Below are 21,338 nucleotides of genomic sequence, written 5' to 3'. Positions count from 1 at the left end.
AACCCCCAACTCTTCAAAAGCAAAGATTTGTTCAATGAAAAGGAAGGCATCGAAAGGAAAGTGAGCGAACACACTTCTGGGTACTGCAAACCATTCTGGGGGTGGGCGGGGAGCCTTGGGGACAGGGAGGCCCAGCCCCTGGCCCTCCGGGAGGGCCGGCTGGGCGAGGGAAGGCCAGGGTGAGGGGAGGCCTGAGTCAGGGTCTGTGCCCTGGCTCCTCACATTCTCCCTTCACTACTTTTTGGGGCGGAAGGACAGAATGAAGGCAGCCCCTTGGGGGCTGCGTAAGTAACTTAAAGCAGCCGTCTCTACACGCTACACATTTCCTCATGTGAAAAATAAATATTTCCTCGGTCGCGCAAAATTAGGCAGAAAACTGCAAACGGAAGAGAAGGTCACCGCTGTGCCCAGGTCCCCCCTGTGTCTTAATGCCACCAACTTCATGGACTTTGAAACCAGGAGGGCACAGTCTCAGAGAGGGCGCGGGGCAAAGAAAAAGAAACAACAAAACCACCAACGACAAAAAAAAGAGAGAAAAATAACAATTCTTTGTACAGAATTTACATGATAACAAGCTTGACACAAGCTGAATTCCAGAGGCCCGAGGCCCTGTGTCCGCGGGCTGGGGGCCCACCGGGAGCGCTCCCACCTCGGTGAGGATGACTCCTGGTCACAACAGTCACGTTCCATAAATTATGTACACGCCTGCGCTGCTTTCTAGGGCGCGGGGACTTGCGTGTGTGCGTGTGTGGTTTTTTGGAAGTACAAAGAAATGAGCAAAAAAGTCTTCCCACATGTTTCTACAAGAAACAATGTCCCCGAGAAAAGTCCTTTATGGCAGCCTATATACAGAAGTTGGTTCTGAACTTCAAAAACCTATTTTCCCCCTTTGTTTGGATTTTATACATGCGAAAGAAAACAAAATCCAAGGAACTAAACCCTGAAGAGGATGGGGGCGGGGGCGGGTGTCAAAAAGGTTAAAGGGAAAAAAAACTCTCAGACTTACATCTGAGCTTTAAAATCTTTTCCAAGATTTTCCTTTCTCTGGGAGAAATAATCTTCTCACTCCAAAAATAAATATGCTCATGACTCTTGGGGTGGGGGCTGCTGGCGGCGGGGGGGGGGGGGGGCGGGCTGGGGTGAGCGGGTGAAGCTTATAAACAAAGTAATAAATGCCACACGAATCCACTCAGACACCCGTAAGGTGGGACGCCCCCACACTCCTGCCTGCCTGGGGGCATGATGCCTGCCTGGGGGCATGATGCAGGCAGGAGAGCAAGTGGGACCCTCCTGGTGGCCCTGGCGCGCACTGGGGGCTCCGGGAGGCTCCCTCGTTGCTGGCATTCGAATGAGAAAGTAAACACTGAACCCAAGATTTTTGGGGTGGCGAGGTGTGCGGTGAGAGCCCAGAGGAGAATTTCCTGCCCGGGACCAGCCTGGCTCCACCAGCGTGTGCTGGGGAGGTGGCGCCCCCAACTGCTGGGGAGAAAACAGACTGGGGAGATGGGAAGGGTGGGGTCTGCTGAGTGGGGTGGGCTGGCGAGAGGGGGGCCTCGCCTAGTGTTCTGAGGTGGAGCCATGGTCTCCTCCTCTCGGCAGCACCAGGCGGCACCCTGGCCTGGGGGGGCCCCGGCCTGGGCCCCACACCGGCGCACCGAGGCCCCTGTGGCCTCTGCCAGGGGTCCCCGCTCTCTGATTCTGCCTTCACATTTCAACGGTTAAAATGTCTTTTCTTATGATGAGGAAGAAAATACAGAAGACAGACGACATAGCAGCATTCACGGTGAGGCTGAAGATGAAAACTGGAAAGAGAAAAGACACTCAGACGGAGACGGGAGAGAGAAAGGCAGAGGGGGAGACAGAGGCTGATGGCCACGTCCAACAGTCCTGCAAGGAGCCGTTAAAAAACAAGCGAGAGAGACCTGGACTGCGACAGAAGCCCTTTCCCACTGAGGGGCCGGAGCTGCGGATGGGACAGGGTAGTGTTGGGGGCGCCGGGCCCGACATGGCCGCTGGGCAGAGGGACAGCACCTGAAATGGGGGTGGGAGGTGAGACCAGGCCCCAGGGCCTAGTTGAGGGTCCCCCGACAGTTCTCGGAGCCGCAGAGACAGGGGATCTTGACGTCCTCGATGGGGAACTTGTAGTCGTAGGTGATCTCCTCGTTGACGTTGATGTGCTGCTTCGAGTAGATGACGATCTTCTTCTGCGACTCCACCGTGATGACCTTGGCGTAGCAGTTGGGCTGCGGGGGTTGGGAGGAGACGGTGAGACCACCACCCACCCAGGTGCCCACCCCGGCCCTCTACCCAAGGTCCCCCAGACCCAGCAAGCTCCCTGTTCAGTGAGGCCTGCTGGGCCCCGCCGGGGTGACAGGCCCGGGCCTGGTGCCATGAAGCACGATGACGGTGGTGACAGCGAGAAACCACTTCCCGGGCTTCAGTTTCCATTTAGACCACAAGTAACTCCCATGTTTCTGCTTGTAGCCCAAACCCCACTCTGGGCTCTAAAGACGGGATCAGCAAACTCTGGCCCCAGCTGCCAGTTTTTGCAAATAAAGTTTTACTGGCTCGGAGCCACAGCCACTCATTTCCATACGGTCTGGCCGCCTTGTCACAGCGGAGACCAAGGCGCTGTGGAGACCGTCCTGATCACAAAGTCAAAAATAATTGCTACCTGGCCTTGTATAGAAAGGGTGGGGGGGGGGCCGCTCCAGACACACAGACCCAACTACCTGCTGGATCTACCTTCGGCAGCCCCAGGAGACTTCTCTGACTCAGCTCACGGCCTGCTCCTGCTGGAGGCTCCCATGCACCCAGGCGACAGCAGCAGCCTCTCCCGCAACCCCCCCCAGCCACACCCAGTCAGCTCTGCCTCCAGAGAACCTCCCGGTCTACCCGCTGCTCTCCACCGCCACCTCCAGATGGCAGCGGCTCGCTGACCCCTGATGAAAACCGCTCCTGGCTCAGCACCCAGGGAAATCCCTCCGAACGGACAGCAGACCCTGTCGCCCACGACTGCCTTGCCCTTTAGAGAAACTTCTCATGCCCGCAAGGTTGAGTGGGCTGGCCACCCAAACCAGCCACCCTCCCGCTCTCCTGGCCCCCTGGCCTGCCCCCTCAGCCATCCCCCCTCGTAAGGCCCTGCCGCGTATTCTCCCTCCCTGCCCCAGGACCTCCCTGCTTTACCTGGGAGCCAGTACCTGCTGACAGCTACTGAGTCAGCGCACCCAGAAACCCACCAGGCCTCCCCAACAACCTACGAGGAGAGACAGTCATCGCTCCTGCTTCACAGCTGAGGAAACCGAGGCACAGGGACATTAAGCAACCAGCCAATAGGCAGCAATGCCAAGACTAGACCCCAGAGCTGGGAGAACTTGCTCCAGAAGTCGCCTGCCTCTTGTTGGAAGCAGCAGCCTGTGCTTGTCTGCAGTCCAGAACCATCCCTTTAATCAACACCGCCCCCTCCCACACACACACATACACCTGTGCTGTCCACCCCAGTCCTCAGCAGCTGCATTAACTTAATTAAATTCAAATTAAAAACTCAGTGCTTCAGTCACACTGGCCACCACCACAGGGGGCACCCCTTCAGGAACGGGGCTGCCCCTGAACGCAGGCTCCTGAGGCCAGCGCGGCCAGTGAGGCCAGGGGCAGACCCGGCCCCACGGGGCTCTCCCGTGACCTGGGAGGGCCCTTCTGGAGTGGCGGAGCCCACCGGGCACGGCAGCCATCTCTGCCCAGTTGGCGGACAGGAACACTGCGGCTGGGCAGAGAGACGCTCCCGAAAAGGCCTCATGTTCCCTACCTTCTTCTCTCCGCCCTCCCCGGCACCCCCGGCCCCACCCTGTACCCCGCAGGGCCTGGCGCCCGCACTCACGTTGCAGCTGTGGTTGATGAAGCGTGCGAAGTTGCCGCACTTGGTGGCGTCGATGATGGTGTCGTGATCCACCCGGAACATGTAGCTGCTGCCGATGCCCTCGTCCTCGTACCGCTTCTCCCGCATGTCGGCGATCACCTGGCCAGGAGGAGCCTCAGCCCTGGCCATGGGGCCCTCTACCCCCTCCCCACCCCGGCAGCCCCCCGTGACGCCCCCATTTCTCCCTCCCCCCCACCCCCCGCAGGCCTACCTGGCGGATGTTCTGGCCCACGTACTCGATGACCATCTCGTCGGCGGCGATCGGCTCCATGGCGAACAGGCCCCAGTCGTGGATGTGGCTTTTGCAGAATTTGAGCTTCTTCTTCCGAAACTAGGGGGGGGGGGCGGGGCAGGAGGGTGAACCCCGAGGCGGGGCCCTGCGGCCACCCCGGCTCCCGGGCCACCGGGCCTCACCTTGAGCTGGTTGAACTTGAGCAGGTCGCTGTCACAGCTGCCCGTGAAGGAGGACAGGAGGCGCCGCTGCTCGGAGCGCCGCTCGGAGCCGGCCCGCGTGGAGGCGTGCGGCTGCGCGGGGATGCTCATGCCCTGTGGGGCGGTCAGGGGGCACCTGCTGGGGGGCCCGCCCGCCGCCCGGCCCACCCCGCCCTCACGTCCCTAATCCCTAATCATCATCTCCCTCCCACCGGGTCCCGCGTCAGCGCCCACACCTGCCCCCTTGGCTTCGTGTCCCCCCATGGCGACGACCACTGCGGAGGCACCTGCACAGCGTTTGCTGCCACTGCCCCAGGACCCTTCCTGCTCGCCTTGGTCACTACCACACACCCAGCCCCTTAGGCTAGGTAAGGATGATGATGATACTAACAATCAATTATTTCCCACGCCTTCAATTTCCATCGGTACTGCAGCTGCTGCCCAAATTTCTATTTCTAGCCTAGGCCCCGCTATTAAACGCTAGAGAAATGGGCAGCAAATTCTGGCCTAAACATCTTTTTTTTCCAATCAGGTTTTACTGGTACCTGGCCACGCCCACTCGTTTGCATCCGGTTTGCAAAGTTCTCCCTTTGCCCTCCCAGCAGCTCCTCGGGCCTCAGGGCCTCACACCTGCTCACACCTGCGTCTCCCTGAGTGTGGCCCAGGGGACTTAGTGAGTCCCTTTCCTGTCTTCTTTTTGTCAAAAGTATTTTTCTCTTTCTCTGAGTTACCCACCTGGTTCATTTCTTTATTTCATTCAGATCTGGTTCAAACGTCACCATCTTTCACTCTCTCCAACTATCAACCCCTAACCTCTCCCGTTTTCTCCACAGTATTTTCTTCACCTGAAATTGTCACTGGCTTATTTCCTACCCCCCACTAAATGTAAGTTCTGCGCTGAAAATAATTTTGTTTTCTTCACTGTGATAGTCCCAGAACAGCGCCTGGACCGCAGCAGGCACTCAGTAGCTACTTGCGGAGTGAAAAAGGACTGGCACTTCTGAAAATGCAATTCGACTCTGATGAAAACCACTGCCGCCTTCCCCTCTTTCACCTGAGCGTCCAGGTAGCTCCTTCCACATGCTAGCCCCCCACTCCACACCACCTGTCACCCACCCCCCTCCCGTAGGGCCCCTGGCCATGGCCTGGTCTGGGAGCCTGTGGTGTGTTCAGGGGTCCCATGGCAGTACCTGGGTGTCTGCGGGGGGCTCATCGGTGCTGGCACGGCTGCTGTTGAGGTATCTGAGCTTGTCCTTCTTGTCGATGGTGTAGAAGCCCTCGCTGCGGGCACAGCCCGTCACGTGCTCTCGGATGCCATCGTCCCGTTTCTTTTTCTTGGCTGAAGAGAGGCTGGTGGGTGGGTGTGGGTCAAGGGCCACATGGACACCGTTGTCCCACCCCCATGCACCAGAGCTGGCCAGCGCCACTGAGGAACAGGGCTGCCCGGGGTACCTAGCCATATGCCCCTGGGTATATTTCTTAGCCACATCCTGCCCGTTTCTCCTTCTGTGAACATTTAGGTTGGGTAGTAGAGCTCCTGACAGTGCCACCACCAGGCCCCGAGGAGCAACAGCCCCAGCTCCAGGGCTATGCTCACAAGCGCCACTCGGGCAGCACCAGAACCCGGCTCAGGGCCAGAGGTGCCAGGGCGCAAGACCCAGCTCTGCGGCTTGGGGGCAGGTGTTAGTTGAACCTCTTGGAGCCTGTTTCTTCAGATGTAAAATGGGAAAAGTCCCAGGCCCCACCTGCCTGGGGTGCTGGGCAAGGGCCTGGGGGCAGGAAGCACCAGCCCCTTCTCGGGCAAACCACGCTGTTTCCTTGGCCCTGAGACCCGCTGACCCGGGGGCACTGCCGGGCCCACCTCAGGTGCCGCCTGTGGAGACGGTAACTAGCACCACTGCCTTGGTGGGCGGCGTGGGGAATGGGGGGCGCCCACCCCAACTGGCAGGATATAGGGGTGGTACACCCAGAGGGTGTCGTTGAGCCAGTCCATGCCGTTGTCCTGCTGCAGCAGCCGCTCGTAGGTGACACACAGGAAGTGTATGTCTTCCTCGTCGATGCCGCCATTCCAGATGTCATACAGGATGGTCATCTCCTCGAACTCTGACCGGGGCCGGAAGAGGGGCTGCGGGGGTGAGAGCTCAGGCGAGGCCGAGCCTATCAGGTCCTCATGACGCTTCTTGGGGGGCCGGCGCCAGGGCCCCCGCCCCTTGGCTATGTCCATTAACTCCCCGGTGAGCTCATCGCGCCCGCGGGGGCCCGGAGGGATGGCCTCAGAGGGCCACTGGTTCTCCAGCTCCTTAAAGGGCAGCTTGGTAGGCTCAACAGGGGGTGGGGGTGGGGGCGGGGGTGGCTGGGGGGGTAGAGGCGGTGGGGGGGCCGGGATCCCCGCGTTCCGGAAGTCCAGGGTCACAGCCCGAGGATCATGGGTACTGGAGAAGACAGGGGTCTGTGGCTGGCCTGGCAAGAGCAAGAGCTCCCTGCCCAGGGCAGCCGCCCCCGGAGGCCGGACAAGAGGACCATCCAGGGAGAGCACAGCCGGCGGGGATCGCCGGGGCCGGCCCGGCTTCCTCTTGATGGGGGGCGGGCAGGGGGCCAGCGGGGCAGGCAGCAGGGGTGGCAACTGGGTGGGGGGCCGAGTCTGGGCCCTCAGGACAGGTACAGGCAATGCCAGGGGCAGGGGCAGGGGCAAAGGCAGTGGGAGGGGCAGGCCCGTGTCCAGGAGTACCGGGGAAGCCAGGGGACCAGCCCGCTCATCACGCCGGCCAGCTGGGAGGGGGCAAACGGGCAGGAGCAGGGGTGCCCCGGGCTCGGGGAAGGTGGGTGTAAAGCTGAAGTCCCGGCCAGGTGTCCTGGGGAGGCCCCCACTGCTCAAACTGGGGGACTGGGATGGGTAGGAAAAGGGGCTGCCGGGCACCTGTGGGGAGCTCAGTGACAGGCCACTGCTGCCCCCTGACAGTGGGGGGTCCCCACTCGGTGTGGCCGGCACCGTCTCCGTGCTCTGCGACTTGGCCAGGCTGCCACAGAGGCCTGGAGTGCGTGGGGGCTGGTCCTCAGGGGGAGGCTCCAGGGGGGTGGGTGGGTGTGGGGGGTCAGGGGTCTTGGGCTCCGGTGGTGGGCTAGGCGGCCTGGGCGGTCGAGGGGGCGGCAAGGGTGGCTGCAGTGGTAAGGAGAGCATCGGAGGAGGCCTGGCCTCGGCCTCCACGTCTTTCTCTGCGGAGAGATGGGCAGAAGGCGCAGTGTTAGAACTTGACTCAATCATCTCTCAATGCCCCGTCCACATCGCCTTACTACGCGCTCAGGGCCTGGCCAACTCAGTCCCGAGGCCACAGGGTTTCTACTGAGTACAGGGACTGTCCAACTAACCCACTTGAGGAAGACTTAGCGCCCAGCCCAACGTCAAGCACACAGTAAGTGCTTAATAGACGGTGGTGGCGTCAATCAAAGGTGCAGGAAATAGTCGCTGGCCTTTAACACCGTATCTTTAGAACAGTGTTCTGGGAACAGGAACTGGCCCGTGAATCAGAAATACAGGACCAAGGGAAATTCAATGACTCTTCTCCGCTGGCCAGTCACGGCCCTGGGAGCGTCTCCCAGCAGGCGCCACCGCTGTCCCACGGCACGTTCACTATCTGAAGACGCCGTCCCCCTCGCCCTGCCTAGAACAGAGGTTCCAGATGACTCGCTGCTGCCAGGTCAGCGCCTTCACAGCCCGGAGGACTGACAGAGGATTGAAGGGAGCTCGAATCAATGTTCAAAAACCTGTGGTTTAGTCCCAAATAACAGAGTTAAACACCACAAGTTCCTTTCCTAGAGGATTTGCTGGAGGTCCCAAGGAACCACACGTGGCTACATGAGTTTAGACCACAAATTTGGCTCCAAGTGCCCGTGGCCTGGTGGCCACCGAGCCTGGTGGCTATGGGACCGAGTGGACACCCCATCCACAGTGAGGCCCTGGGTGGCACCACAGCATACATGCCCCTCTCACCGAGCCCAACACCCAGAGGTCTCCCTCCACCCATCACTAACGTGACAGTGCACACCCACCCCCTTTGGGGGGAGCATCTCATGGGACACCTGGAAAGGCTGGCACCAAGGCAGGGAAATAGCAGCGGCTCCCTCACAGGTGCCAGGCTCTGTGCCGGCACGTTATATACCGCCTCACACATCCTCCCTGACAGCCTCTTGAAAGGGGCACCATGCACCGACCCGACTATGCAGCTGGGGAAACCGAGGCTTGGGAAGTGAGGTGATTGACCCACAGCCCCGGCCCATCCAGCAGGTAAGGACCCACCACCTCCTCCCTCTGCCCTCCCGGGGCCATGCGCAGCACCTGGAACGTGCTCCGGTGACGGCGGTGGCCGGGCCTCCACCTCCTTAGTGGGGGGCTCTGGAGACATCAACCTGGCCCCCTCCTGGTTCAGGCCCAGCTCCTCAGGGGGCTCCTTGCAGCCTGCCACCTCCTTGACATCCACGGGCAGCAAGAGGGGCTCCTCCAGCATGGGGCAGACCTGCTCCTCCGGGGCCTCATCCTCAACGTCCACCTCCTCTTCCATGCCCACAGACTCCGTCACAGGTACGTCGCCCGCAGCCATGGTGGCTACGTCCTCCTCGAGGTCGTCCTCCGGGGCAGCGGGAGCCATGTTCTCGTCCGCCGCCGCCGCGTCCTCCTCCTGCTCCTCCTCCTCCCCGGCCCCCAGCTCCTCTTCATCCTCTGAGGATGACGACGAAGACTCGGAGCTTGACTCGAACCCAGAAGACTCGGAACTCTGGCTGGAGGACCCAGGTCTGGCCTTGGAGGTGGCGATGCTCACCGTCTCCTCTGGAAGGGGGACACAGGCGGAGCCCCCTCATCACCTACCCGGGCCAGCCAGGCGCACAGCCCAAGGTCTCTGCAGGGGCGCCAGGCTGGCGGGGCCTAGGCGTGTGGGGGTGTGTGCTAACCAGTCACCGGGTCTTTGCACTGAAGCGAAACCCGCAACATTAAACCAACCATTTGAAAGGAAACACGTTGGTGGGATTTCACACATTCCTAACACATACGACCACCGCTTCCAGCAAGTTCCTAAACACTTTCACCACCCCCAGGCCCAGCCCCTCCAGCCCTCGCCATCGCCCCGCCCGCCCCACCCTGAGCAGGCACCGCTGCTGGCCTCGGACGCGCCATTGCCCTGCGGGCCTGCGGGGCCTGCCCTGAGCCCGGCGCGACCACCGCCCAGGAGACCAGCGGGTCTGCTTGGGCCCTGCCCGACGCGAGGGCCCCGGGGCGCAGCCCCTCACCTCCGTCGGAGTCCCCGCCTTCCTTCTCGCTCGCCTCCGACAGGGCGGTGTCCTCGTCCTCGTCCTCAGACTCGTCCTGGTCGTCGCTGTCGTCCTCGTCGTCCTGGGGGAGCGCAGGGCGGGGGTGGTGAGCGACGGACCCCACTCCCGGCCCAGCACCTCGGGGTCCCGCCCCAAAGGCACCTTATCTGATGCGGACGAGGTGGAGGACGAGGAGACCTGGCTCCGGGGACCTTCCTCCTCCGCCTCGGCCTCCGCCTCGTCCTCGGAGCTCTCCCGCTCCTCCTTGTCAGAGGCGGAGGAGGAGGGCGAGGTCGTGGAGGACCCCGAGGATGAGGACGCAGACGAGGACGAGGACACCGACAGCGACTCCTTCTCGTCCTCCTCCCCGCCGCTGTCCAGCTCCAGGGGCCGCGCCGGCCGCCGCCGCACGCCCACGCCCTTGGGGTCCCGCTTGGCCAGCTCGCAGGGGGCGTCGGCCATGTCCCGGTCCCGCTCGCGCTCGGACTCTGCGAGGAGAGACGGTGTCAGGGCCGAGCCGCGGCGCCGGGAGGAGGGCACCCGGCACCCGGGAGCACGCAAACCTTCGTCTTCCTCATCCACGGAGGTCGAGGGCCGCAGGCGCTTCTGGTCACCGGCCGAGGCCGTGTCCGGCGGCTCCTTCCTCTTGACCTTGAAGGAGGGCAGGCGGATGGCCCCTCGCAGCCCGATGCCCAGGCCCAGGCCCTCGTAGCCCAGGCCCTCGCCCTTGCCCCACGACTCCAGCAGGCACGAGGCGATGCGGTCCTTGGGCTTCGGCCTGTCTTCATCCTTGTGCTCCCCCGACTTCACTGGGGTCAGCGAGGCCTGGGGGCGAGAGGAAGGGGCGGTCACTCGGATTGGCACGAGAGGCCGGGGGTGAGCAGCCTGCCTCCCCCTCAACCTGGCAGCTGCAGGCTAACTGGCCGCTTCCTCGCCGTGAACCTGGCCCTCTCGGCCCACCGCGCAGGTCACCCCCAATGCGCCACTCTGTCTCACCAACCCCCAACTGTCTCACCTGCAAAATGGGGTGCAACAGCCCCCTGCCTCAGAACGGGGGCTCTCGCGCTTTGGAGGTGGGCGCCTGAGGGCTGTGCTGCGGGCAGACGCCCGGGTCACCGAACACAGGTTTCACAAACTAATGTCCCCACTACTCTATCTTGGGGTGCAGGGGGCGGCCCTCGCAGTCATGTGCCTCAGGGAGGGGGCGCCGCTGGGGCCCCACCCGGCGCACCTTGGCCAGCCGCTCCTTCTTGTCCCACCACTCGTCGAAGGCGCGGAAGGCCACCACCTCCACCATCTTGCGGTTCAGGTCGCGCTTCATGATGGCCTTGAGCTCCTTGAGGACCACCAGCAGGACGCCGTCCACCGTGGCCTTGTGCGGGTCCTCTTGGCGCGGCACATAGCCTGGTGGTGGCACCGACGGGTCAAACTTGGGCAGCGGGGGCCAGGGCTGCCCACGGCCGGGGCCGGCGTTGCCCAGGGAGAAAGGGCCCCGGTATGGGGGCAGGTTGACAAACTGCAGTCCTGCTGAGGCGGCGGCCGCGGCCGCGGCCATGAATGGAGGGTAGGGGCAGGCGCCCTGGCCGGTCATCAGCCGGCTCAGCATCTGCGTTTGCATCTGGAAGGACATGGGCATGCCGCCCCACTGGCCACCCAGCACGTGGCTCATGTCCACCTGCATCACAGGAAACAGCCCGGGCGGGAAGGGGGGCAGCGGTGGCAGGATGGGCGGGGGCGGGACGCCGGGCGGCCCTGGCAGGGGGGGTGGGGGCACAGCCACAGCCGGGTGGGCTGGGGGCGGTGGGGGAGGTGGTGGGGGCAGAGGTGGGGGCATGGGGAAGCCGGGCTGGGGTGGGGGTGGGGGCGGGGGTGGGGGCAGTGGTGGGAAGCCGGGGGGTGGGGGCAGTGGCAGGGTCGGGGCCAGCACGGAGGGGGCTGCCACAGCCGCGGCCCCTGAGGTCACCACCATGGGCTTGGGGCAGTCGGCGCTGGTGATGGGGGCGGAGGGCATCTCATCGTCTGAGATCTCCATGTCCTCGCCGGAGGACGGCTGGCCCTGCAGGGAGAGAGGGGAGGGGCGGGCTGGGTCCGGGCAGCCGCAGCCCTGCCAGACCAGGTGGCCTCTGCAACTCCGACACCGGTCCTTCCCCAGGTCCCCCTCCCCAGCCAGGCGGCCTCAGACGAGTCACCACTCAGCTCTCCAAAGTTCAGGTGCCCCAGGTGCCCGACGGGCAACGCAGGGCCCACCTCAGGGGCTATCACCAGGACTCGCTCAACAAACGTTCGCTCTGCAGCTGCTGTGTGCCAGACACCGTTCCTGTGCGGGGGACACAGTGGCCACAGGCGAACGGGGCTGACCTTCCAGAGAGAAGAGACCAAGGAAACAGGGATGAAGAAATGACCTAAGTAAACAGCAGTGAAGAAAAAGGGGGTGGAGTGAGGAGAAGTAGATTCTGTTTCAATTTGAGAGATTCTGTTTCAATTTGTAGTCAGAGGACACGCCAGCAGTTAACTCCCCTGCAGCGGCGCCTGGGTAAGCACTTCAGTGTCTGCCCCGGCCCAGGAAGTCCCGGAGCCGCCCGCGGACAGTCTGCGCCTCAGTCCGCACTGATGAGGCAACAGCACAGAAAGCTCGGGTGACTCGCCCGAGGTCACACAGCCAGCGAGAGACGGAGCCGGGGCTGCCGCGCGGGGTCAGCCAGCCACGCACGGCGGCTGACAGGGTCTGGTGGAGGCGGCACTGGGCAGGGGTCGGCAGAACTCAGGGTCCCTCCACAGGAGGCGAGTCCTCCGTTGCCCGCTAGCACTCTTCTCACCCGGACGCCAGCCAGCACGCGGCTGGGCACACCAAGCCTCGCCTCCCATCTGTGCCGTAACCTCGCAGGGTGGGTCTACTCTCATCCTGCGGGGGTGGGGGGGGATGGGGGGGGGGCCTGGCACTCCAGCCCAGGTGCCTGCTTGGTCAGGGGCTCTGGTCAGAATGCAGAGACGCGGTCCCAATTGAAGAGGGGCGAGGGGTCAAAGACGACCCCGGTTCTAAAATCTGACAGGCACCCCATGACACAGACCTTGGGGAGTTGGACACACAGGCCTAGAAGTGGAGGAGCATTGGGGTCTGGATGGAGGAGGTGAAGTGAGAAGGCCAGGAAAGGGGTGGGGCAAGGAGGGCCAGGCCACCCCACCCCAGGCTCAGGTATCAAAGCAAGAGGGGACATAGAGGCCCAGGCCCTGCCCAGGGAACAAGGCAGAGCAAGGCACGAGGAGACAGTGCCTTTGCAGGCTAGGAGGGGCTGGGCCGGCAGCCTGGGGCGGTCACAGGTCAAACTTACTGTGGCATCAGGAGGTCTGGATTTCGCCAGGCTCCCACTGTGCACACATACACGCTTTCCCACAGGGTTCCCGGGGGCTGGGGGGCTGGGCCTGACAAGGGGACTGAGCCGCACCCCAGAGATCAGCCCTGGACAAGGCCCAGCATGGCCACGGCAGGACCGGCACACAGAGGGTTAACTGAGCAAAGCCACCAGCCAATCGCCAGGCTCCAGCCCTGGGCCAGGCCCCTCCCACCGCCCCTCCAGCTGGGAGCCCGAAGGTCCAGGGCCACCAGCCCAAATCCATTCGCGCTGCCTTGCCGGGGGTTCCCCAGAGACACCCTCACTTAGGCCCAGACAGCCCCGGGCAGGTGTTCTCACCACCCCATTTCACAGACAAGGAAACCGAGACTCAAGAGAGAAAGAGCCTTCCCCAAGTCGCACAGCCAGTGAGCGACAGAGCCGGCACCCAAGGTTCAAGGGCTGGAGCCTGCACTTTTAACAGCCAGTCTCTGGAAATCCCCCACTCCACCAGGCCCCCCAACCCCCACCTGCAGAGCTCTCCCACAAGGCCAGCCTGGACGGGGGCTGCCGGGACCTCACCCCTTCCAGAGTCAGCGCCCAGAAGTCGCGGTGCTGCCCTCTCGACCTCCAGCAGGGGGCTCCCGAGGGCCAGCCTGGAAGTTCTCAGCACTGCCCCCCACCCCCGGGGCACACAGCTCGCTGGGCCTCCGTCTTGCCTTCCCACAGTGACAGGGCAGGACAGTCCACTCCCTCAAGACCATGCTGAGCTGGATTCTGAACCAGTCTGTCAGCAGGGCAAACAACCCCCAACCTAAGGCAGCTGAGAGGAAGGAGAGGGAGGATGGCAGTGCTGGCAGCACCCCACCTCTGCACATCTGTCAACCCCCGGTCTGGACTCCTTGGCTCTGGAAACCACTTCCCCAGAACTGCCTGGAGGCCCCGCGGAGCCCCAACCACCTGTGGTCCCCTCTCAGGCAGCCAAGTTCCTCTCCGTTCCTCCCTGAGGCAGCCAAACCAGCCTACTCAAAGGGCCTGGGGCAGGGGGGGTGGTTCCTCCTCCCCACCGCCTCCAGGGCACCGGGCTGTGTCTGAGCCGGAGCCCTTGGCGGTTCACTCATGCCCGCCCGCGGGACCACAGGTTCCAACCCAAGTCTCCAGGAGGGCCAGGACTGGAGGGTGGAGGGCAGAGTCAAGATGACCTAATCCACCCCCAAGGGGACAGGGCATCACCCCCGCCTGACCCTGAGGCCAGAGGTTTCAACAGTGAGACCCCATGAGGCCCTATGGGGGTGGGGGAGGGGTCAACTCTGCCCGGTCCCGGTGGTACCCCTCCCCAGGACGGACCTTCCACTCAGGCACTGGGTGAGCTGGGAGCAGAGGCAGGTGCTCTCCCTGCCCACTGTGGTTTCCCATCTCCTCAGAGGGCACCAGGCTCCAGGAGACTAAGCTCCAGAGCTTCCCTGGTCTAGCCCAGCAGAGTGCTCCCGCCAAAACCTCTCCCCAAATCCTCGGGAGTGTCAGACCAGCTTTCATCATCCCCAAGCAACCTGACAGAGAGGGGGGTCCAGGAGCATCGCATAACGAGGAGAGTGACAGGATCGGGCCATGTTTCCCTTCTCCTCAAGGCTGCTGGGGGCTCGGAGCCAAGCCAGCTGCCGTCCCAGCTCCGGGCGCTTACTGTTTGCTCGGCTACTTTGGCTGCCCTAACCCTGGTGCTCCGCTGTAGCTCGTGCTGCTAAGAGGCTGTTTCAAAGGGGAGAAGAGGACCAGAGAGACAACCCACACGGGACAGGAATGGACAGACAGGGTGGTTGGTACCTCATCCATCTTCTCTGAGGTTGGGGTCCTGTCTCCAGCCAGGTCCAAGGCCACCTCAGCTGTCTGACCCAAAAGACTGGCAGGGTCCGGGGGGCCTGGCTTGGGAGGGGGCCGGGATCCCAGGCCCAGGTCAAGCTCATCGTCCTCATCAGAGTCGGGCAGCGGCGTGGGGCTGATGTCCTCCAGGCCGGTGCTGGAGGGGCGCGAGGAGGGCGGTGTGGGGCCTCGAAACCCTGGCTGGGAGTTCGTGCCGAAGGGGGCGAGGGGCGAGAGCTGGGAGGAGGAGGAGGAGATGGGGCTGCCCTCCATCTGCAGCTCCGTGTCCGAGTCCTGCTCGCGGAGGAAGGGCAGCTTGGTGCGCTGCTCCTTCAGCAGCATCTCGATGCGCGAGTCCAGGCTGTCGTGGGGCTTCTCCGGCCCTGCGGGCGATGACTCCAGTGTCGGGGTGCCGGGGCTGTCACAGGGTTCGGGGCTCCAGCCAAAGGTGGGCCGGCCCCCCAGCTCCATGCTGTTAGCGTCAGGGGGCGGCGGGCGGGGGGCGTGCCTGGCTTCTCCTTGGCCAGGGGTTCGGCGGGCGGCAGGGGCGGGGGCACGGGTGCCCTCCGGAACTCCCCACCGTCACGGGCCCCAAAGGTGGACGTGGCGCCGGGCTCTTCGGGGGGCGGGGGGAAGGGGGGCGCGGGGGCCTGGTACGGGGAGAACGCCGACTTGAACGTCACTCCGGGAGCAGGGGCGGCCTGGGCGGGCGGCGGAGTGTGGGCAAACGTGGCTGGCTCTTGCGGCTGCGCCTTGAAAGGTGGGCCGCCGCTGCCCGCGCTGCTGCCCACCGCCCCGAACGGGAGGTCCGCGGCGCCCCGGAAGGCAGCGGCGGCCCCCACCACCGCGGCGACCGCGGCAGAGTTGTGGACATAATGATGCTCGTGGCGGCGGTTGTAGGCGTCCGTGAACTTGCTCTCGTGGCGCCGGGCCTTGAAAGTTGTTGTGGGATCCTGGCCAAAGAGGTAGGAGGGTGTGGGCTGACGGCTGGAGTAGCTGGAGTCCTGCGAGAAGGGGGTGCCCAGGCGCGGCGTGAGCGGTGTGCCCTGTCCGTAGGAGTTGGGGGTGTCCAGGCGGCAGCTGGAGTAAGCAGTGTCCTGGGAAAAGGGTGTCCCGCCACTATTAGGGGTGACAGAGGATGAGCCAGAGCCACAGCCTGCAGACAGGCCGCCATCCTTGAAGCGCTTCAGGGCATCTGACAGCTAGAGAGAGAGAGCAAGAGCGAGATTAAGATCACTGCAGGTCAAACACGCATGGAATGGCGCAGTTTTCCCTTCTCACTCTGGCTGCTGGGGTCCTCGGAGCCAAACTGGTTGCTCCAGACCTACAGCGCGCCCACGGAAGGGGTGGGGGCGTCTAAAGGAGCGGACGGTCTGCCCGTCCTCTTCTCCTGGGACAGCCAGTTACCCTCACGGAAACATGAAGGCTCTTCCTAATCCCTGCGGCAGAGAAGGGCAGACCCTGACATCTTGGTCTGCGCTGGGCTTTCCTTCCTGCCTCCGGTTCTCAGAAACCAAAGACCTTCCAGGCGGAGGGGGCCGGGGAGAACTACGATCCCAGGAGCAAGGGACAAGCCAACAGGTCCTTCCCGCATCTCCCGGTGTTTTAGGGTTTAAACAGAGTGGCAAGGCCGAAGTGCCTCGTGGACATGCCAGCAGCCCTGCGAGGGAGCAGAGATTCTTGATTCTGGAAAAGTTGCTCCTGAGGGCGCTGGGCAGACGCTGGGGGAGGAGCTGGGTTGCGCATCTTGCTGCGTGAGGGGACTCCAGGTGGGTGCGGGGAGGAACCTCTGCTTTCCGGGAACAGGGTGGAGGGCACCGCACGCAGCCACGGGCCAGCGTCGATGTGGAAGCAGGACTGGCCGGGCTCTGGGTCTGCAGGAATGGCAGCCTGCGCGGGGGAGGGCCGCAGCCTTGCTCAAGGAGCGCTTGGCCAGAGGGGACCTTTGGAAGCCGTGAGAACCCGTGATGGGAGTGCGCAGGCTCCCTTCCCGCCTAGGCCTGGTGTCCATGGATGGGGTCGAAGTGAGCGTGGAGAGGGCACACGGGGGAAATGGTAATGGGGGGCTGACATCAATACACCCACCTGCAGGGTCTCATTCACGATAGGAGAGACAGCATCCAGCTCCCCCACTGGCAGGGTCTGGGGTGTGTACCGGCCCGTGACCAACAGCTCGTAGAACCTCATGCGGGTTTCCCCTGTGGAAGGACGAGGGGGCAGTGCTCAGCCAGGCTCTAGGTCGGGGCAGCCCCCACAGGATTCCAAGCTGCTCACCTGGGGTGTCAGGCCTGGCGAAGCTGGGAGCCCCTGACCCAGTCCCCAGCATTCCTAGGAGTCCTGCCCCTTCAGCAAAGCTGCTGAACTGTTGTGACTTTTCTGATCCCGAGTCAGAATTTAATGCCCATTGGGGCTGGGACTCCCCCGAATTCAGAATGCCCCCCTCCAACGCAAAGCCCTTTCCTGTCACCTGGGTCACGGTGCCCTTGGACAGGTCTACCCAGCCAGTGAGCAGCAACGAGAAGAAACCCGGGGACGTGGTGGCGCCTATGAACTCTCCGTGGCCAGGTGACCAGCAGAGTTTGTAAAACACACTCTAGAAACCCACATGCTCCTCCTCCAACCAGGCTCACCAACCCTGCCTGGGGCCCAGGCCCACTGAGCCCTGTGGGTAACCCTCCACCACCCCAGAGTGGCCTTTATAGAGCAGGGGCCCCCAGAAGATCCATATTTATAGAGCCCTCCACGCAGCTGCTCACATATGCAAAGGAGCCGCATTCCTTGAGCTACACTTTACTGCTCTTTCTTGAAATACAAACTTGGTTGGCAGCCTCTGTGGGCTTTTTTTTTTTTTTTTTTCCTTTTTGCAGAAATGAAATTTTGGTAAGATCTGGCTGCTGCTTAGAAGGGGCATGTGGTAGGAGAGGGGGTTCCACATTCAATCCTCAGGAGGAAATCAGACTGCCATCCCCCTAGGGGGTATGGAGATTTAAAGGGGCTCATATTCCACCCCCCTCTCCAAGACTGAGAAATCAGAGAAGTGGGGGCAGTAGATTGGACTGATGCCTGACACAGAAGCAGGTTCAGGCTGGTAAGAGTCTGTGGGATAAGTGTGCCCCCAGGACCAGTGTCCCTTCATCACCCTCTGCAAGGTCTCAGAGACTCAGGCCGTTTGTGCTCATTTTTTAAGGCAAAAGAGAAAAAGGTAGGGTGAGACTCTGGGTGCCCCTAAACCCTGTGGTCCCAAAGCCCCTGGAAACTATCCTCCTAAGCCCTGGGTCTCTCTCACAGGAGAGCCCACGGGACTCTGGAACTGACCGCGTCTGCCAGTGACAGTGCTGGCGGGTTCTTAGACTCAGCACCACGGGTGGGAACTTTCCTAGAGAGGCCACAGACAAACTTTGGGGGTGCCCTAGAGTCCCACAAGCACCTCCGGTCGGCCTCCAGGAGGAACCTCCCGGGCCGGGGAGGGTGGGAGGTGTGTCCCGTCCGGGCCCTCCCGGCAGCAGGCTCAGGCCGCCGAGCAGGCCCGGCAGGGGCGGTGCTGCTGCCTCTTTAAGAGAGGAGGGCGCCTCGGAGCGGCCTCCAGCACCCAGGGCCCGCCAGCCACTCTCTCAGGACCGTATCAATGAAACCACACTCGGGCACCAGATTGGTTCCCACTCCCGGGGGGAAGGGGAGGTAAAGGGGGGAGCAGCACCCTGCATGCTTGTAGAACTCTCCTTTCAGCTGAAGGACCACCTCTCACACACTGAAAGGCATCTAGCGACTTCCTCTGTCACCCACAAATAAACAAACCGGGCCTCCTCCCGAACTTAGCCGGCAACGCCGGGGACTGTCTACACCCGGGACACCCGGGCTCGGAGAGGGGCCCGAGGGGGCTTCAGTGGTGGGGAGGCCTCCGGGTGGCCCCTAGGGGTGCAGTGGCCAAGGACTGGCACACTTGGTAAATTATAGCTTGTCTCCTAGCAACAGACAACACATTTAGTTCCACGTGACTCTACCCTCTGGAGGGGGCAAGGAAAAAAATTGTAAGGGGGCACTGGAGGAAGAGCCGGGGATCCCCAGCACGGCAAAAGGCAGGAAAAGGGCCACGCTGACAGGTCCGGCCCGGGCTCCCCCGCCGAGGGGGCCCCACTCACCTTTGGTGTCCAGCTCCACGTGGATGATGTTGCCCATGACCGAAGTGCTGTGCAGGTGCTGCACCGCCTCCTTGGCGCCCCTGACCGTGGCAAAGACCACCTTGGCGATGCCCAGGTGCTTCTTGGTCTTGGGGTTGTACAGGATCTCCACCTCCTCCACCTCGCCATACTTCTTGCACATGTCCCTCAGGAAGTTTTCGCGGATGTTGTCGTTGAGCTTGGCGAACGTCACCTGCTTCGGCGGCACCGGGCCCACGTAGAACTCATCGATCTGGCCGGGCCGAGGGGGGCGGGGAGCGGGAGGGCGCTGAAGCCGGGGGGAAACGCGGCCTCCCGCGCCCGCCCCTGACAACAATGAAGGGTGAAAAATAAAAAAATAAAAAATTGGGGGAAAAAATGCACGCGGGCGGGCCCGGGAAGCGGAGGATTAAATCGTTTGGAACGTGGAAGTCCTCGGGGCTCGAAAGCAAAGGGGAAAAGAAACAGTTTCTCTTTCCCCGCCCCCGTGCTGGCCGCCGCTCCCCGCCGCCGGCCGGCCGCCGCGACCCCCGGGGCCGCGGGGTCCCCCGGCCGGGCCTGGGGCCGAGGGGGCGCGTCCCGCCGAGCCCCGCTGCAGGGCGCGGGGCGCGCAGGACGCGGGGTCGGCGCCCGCCGGGGGCGCAGCGTCCGGGGTCACTGCCTGGCCGCGGGGTCCCCCCGCCGCCGCCTCCCGTCCCCGCCACAACTTCCCCGGCCCGGGCGGCGGGAAGGCGGGTCGGGCCGGGCCGGGCCGGGCCGGGCCTGGCGTTATTTTCGAACTCGGGAGCGGGGACCCCGCGGGGCGGGGGGAGGGGCCCACCTTGAATTTGGGCACCGACAGCTCCAGCTCCTTGTTCTTGGTCCAGATCCCGACGACCCGGGGGTCCTCCACGATGTCCACCGGCCGGTTGCTGGACATCTGCGGGGGCGGGCGGGTCGGGGCGGGTCGGGGCGGGTCGGGCGGCCGCTCCCCCGGCCCCGCGGCCCCGCGCCGGCGCCCGTGACAGTTGGGGCGGCGGGGGCCCCCCGGCCGCCCGCACCCCCGGCCGCGGCCACTCACCGCCAGGCTGAAGTGCTGCCCATCGTAGCGGTACAGCTTGTGGTGCCCCTTCTTGAGCGCCGGGTCGATCATCAACTTGTAACTTCTCCAGTGGTGGTTCCTCCTCTCGCCCGCGGGCCCGGGCTGCGGCGGGGGCTGCTGGAGCGCGGGGGGGTGGCTGTTCTCCATGCCGTTACCCCGACCTGCAAGCGGCGAGGGGCGTCGGGCCGGGCGCGGCCGCACACGCGGGGCCCCCCGCCCCCCGCCCGGCGCGCCCCGAGCCGCGCTGTGCGGCCGGCGCCCCGGATCGGCCCCGGCGGGAGCGCGGCCCGCCCGCCGCCCGCCCGCCCGGCCCGCTGTCGGCGGCGGCGGCGGGGCCCGGGCCGGGGCGGCGGGGCCGGAGGACGCGGCTCCGGCCCTCGGCGCCCGCCCGGCGCCCGCCCGCGGCTGCTCGGCCCGCGCGGGGCTCGCGGCAGGCCCGGCGCCGCCCGCCCGCCGCCCGCCCGCCCGCCCGGGCTCCCGCCGCCGGCGCGGCCTCCCCGGCCGCTTACATCCCCGCCGGGCGCCGGCCTCCCCGCGCCGCCAGCCAGTACATGGTGCGCCCCGCGGGGGCCGGGGCCGGGGCCGGGGCGGCCGGGCCGCGGGCCGGGAGGGGGGGGCGCCGCCGCCGCGGCTGCCGGGCCCGGAGCTGCCGCCGCCGCCGCTGCTGCTGCCGCCGCTGCTGCCGCTGCTGGCCGGGAGGCGGCGGGCGGCGGAGGCTCGGGCTCGGCGCCCCGCGGCCGCGCATCCCACAATACCCCGCCTCGGCCGCTCACCCTCCGCCTCTTCCTCCGCCTCCCGCGCTCCCCCGGCGCGCTCCGCGGCAGCTGCGCCGCCGGCGCCGGCCGAGCCCCGCCGGCCCCTCCCGGGGGAGCCTCCTAATTTATTTATTCTGCGGGGACCTGGGTGGGGGGCGGCGGCGGGCGCCCCGCTCCACCTCCCGCGGCCGGGCGCCCCGCGAGCGCGGCCGCGCGCCTCGGCCTCCGAAACTGTTTCCAAACTGCCGGGAGGCGCTGGGCGCGGGCCGGGCCGGGCCGGGCCGGGGCCGGGGCCGGGGCCGGGGGGCGGCGTGCGGGTGTGACTGTGCGGGGACGCGGGAGCCGGCGGGCGGGGGGCGAGGCGGCTCCGGGCAAGTTGCACTCGAGGTATCCGCGCCCCGGCTTCCTCTTTCGCCCGCGCCGCCCGCCCGGGGGGGCGCCGAGGGGGACCCGGCCCGGCCCGGCCCGGCTCGGCATGACCCCGCCGGGGACGCGGCCCCGGCCGGGTGG

The 21,338-nt window shown here is 64.7% G+C and overlaps 1 protein-coding gene across 1 annotated transcript; it reads right to left on the bottom strand.

Moving 5' to 3' along the window:
* Positions 1-1,134: 1,134 nt before the first annotated feature.
* Positions 1,135-20,595, bottom strand: SETD1B (SET domain containing 1B, histone lysine methyltransferase). The gene is given in 18 exon segments (XM_037511231.2): positions 1,135-2,243; positions 3,878-4,015; positions 4,128-4,247; positions 4,331-4,462; positions 5,539-5,705; positions 6,302-7,561; positions 8,682-9,170; positions 9,629-9,731; positions 9,812-10,137; positions 10,213-10,474; positions 10,881-11,705; positions 14,800-15,332; positions 15,335-16,037; positions 16,921-17,033; positions 18,975-19,245; positions 19,813-19,911; positions 20,053-20,234; positions 20,583-20,595. Coding segments are annotated over 17 exon segments (5,883 nt in total). The 5' UTR covers positions 20,221-20,234; positions 20,583-20,595; the 3' UTR covers positions 1,135-2,069.
* Between the last annotated feature and the right edge of the window lie 743 nt (positions 20,596-21,338).

The sequence above is a fragment of the Talpa occidentalis genome, unplaced genomic scaffold (assembly GCF_014898055.3).
Source record: "Talpa occidentalis isolate TD23 unplaced genomic scaffold, MPIMG_talOcc4v2.1 talOcc4.14, whole genome shotgun sequence".
Classification (NCBI taxonomy): Eukaryota; Metazoa; Chordata; class Mammalia; order Eulipotyphla; family Talpidae; genus Talpa; species Talpa occidentalis.
Note: the sequence above shows the minus strand (reverse complement) of the source record. Positions and strands in the feature narration are given on the sequence as shown.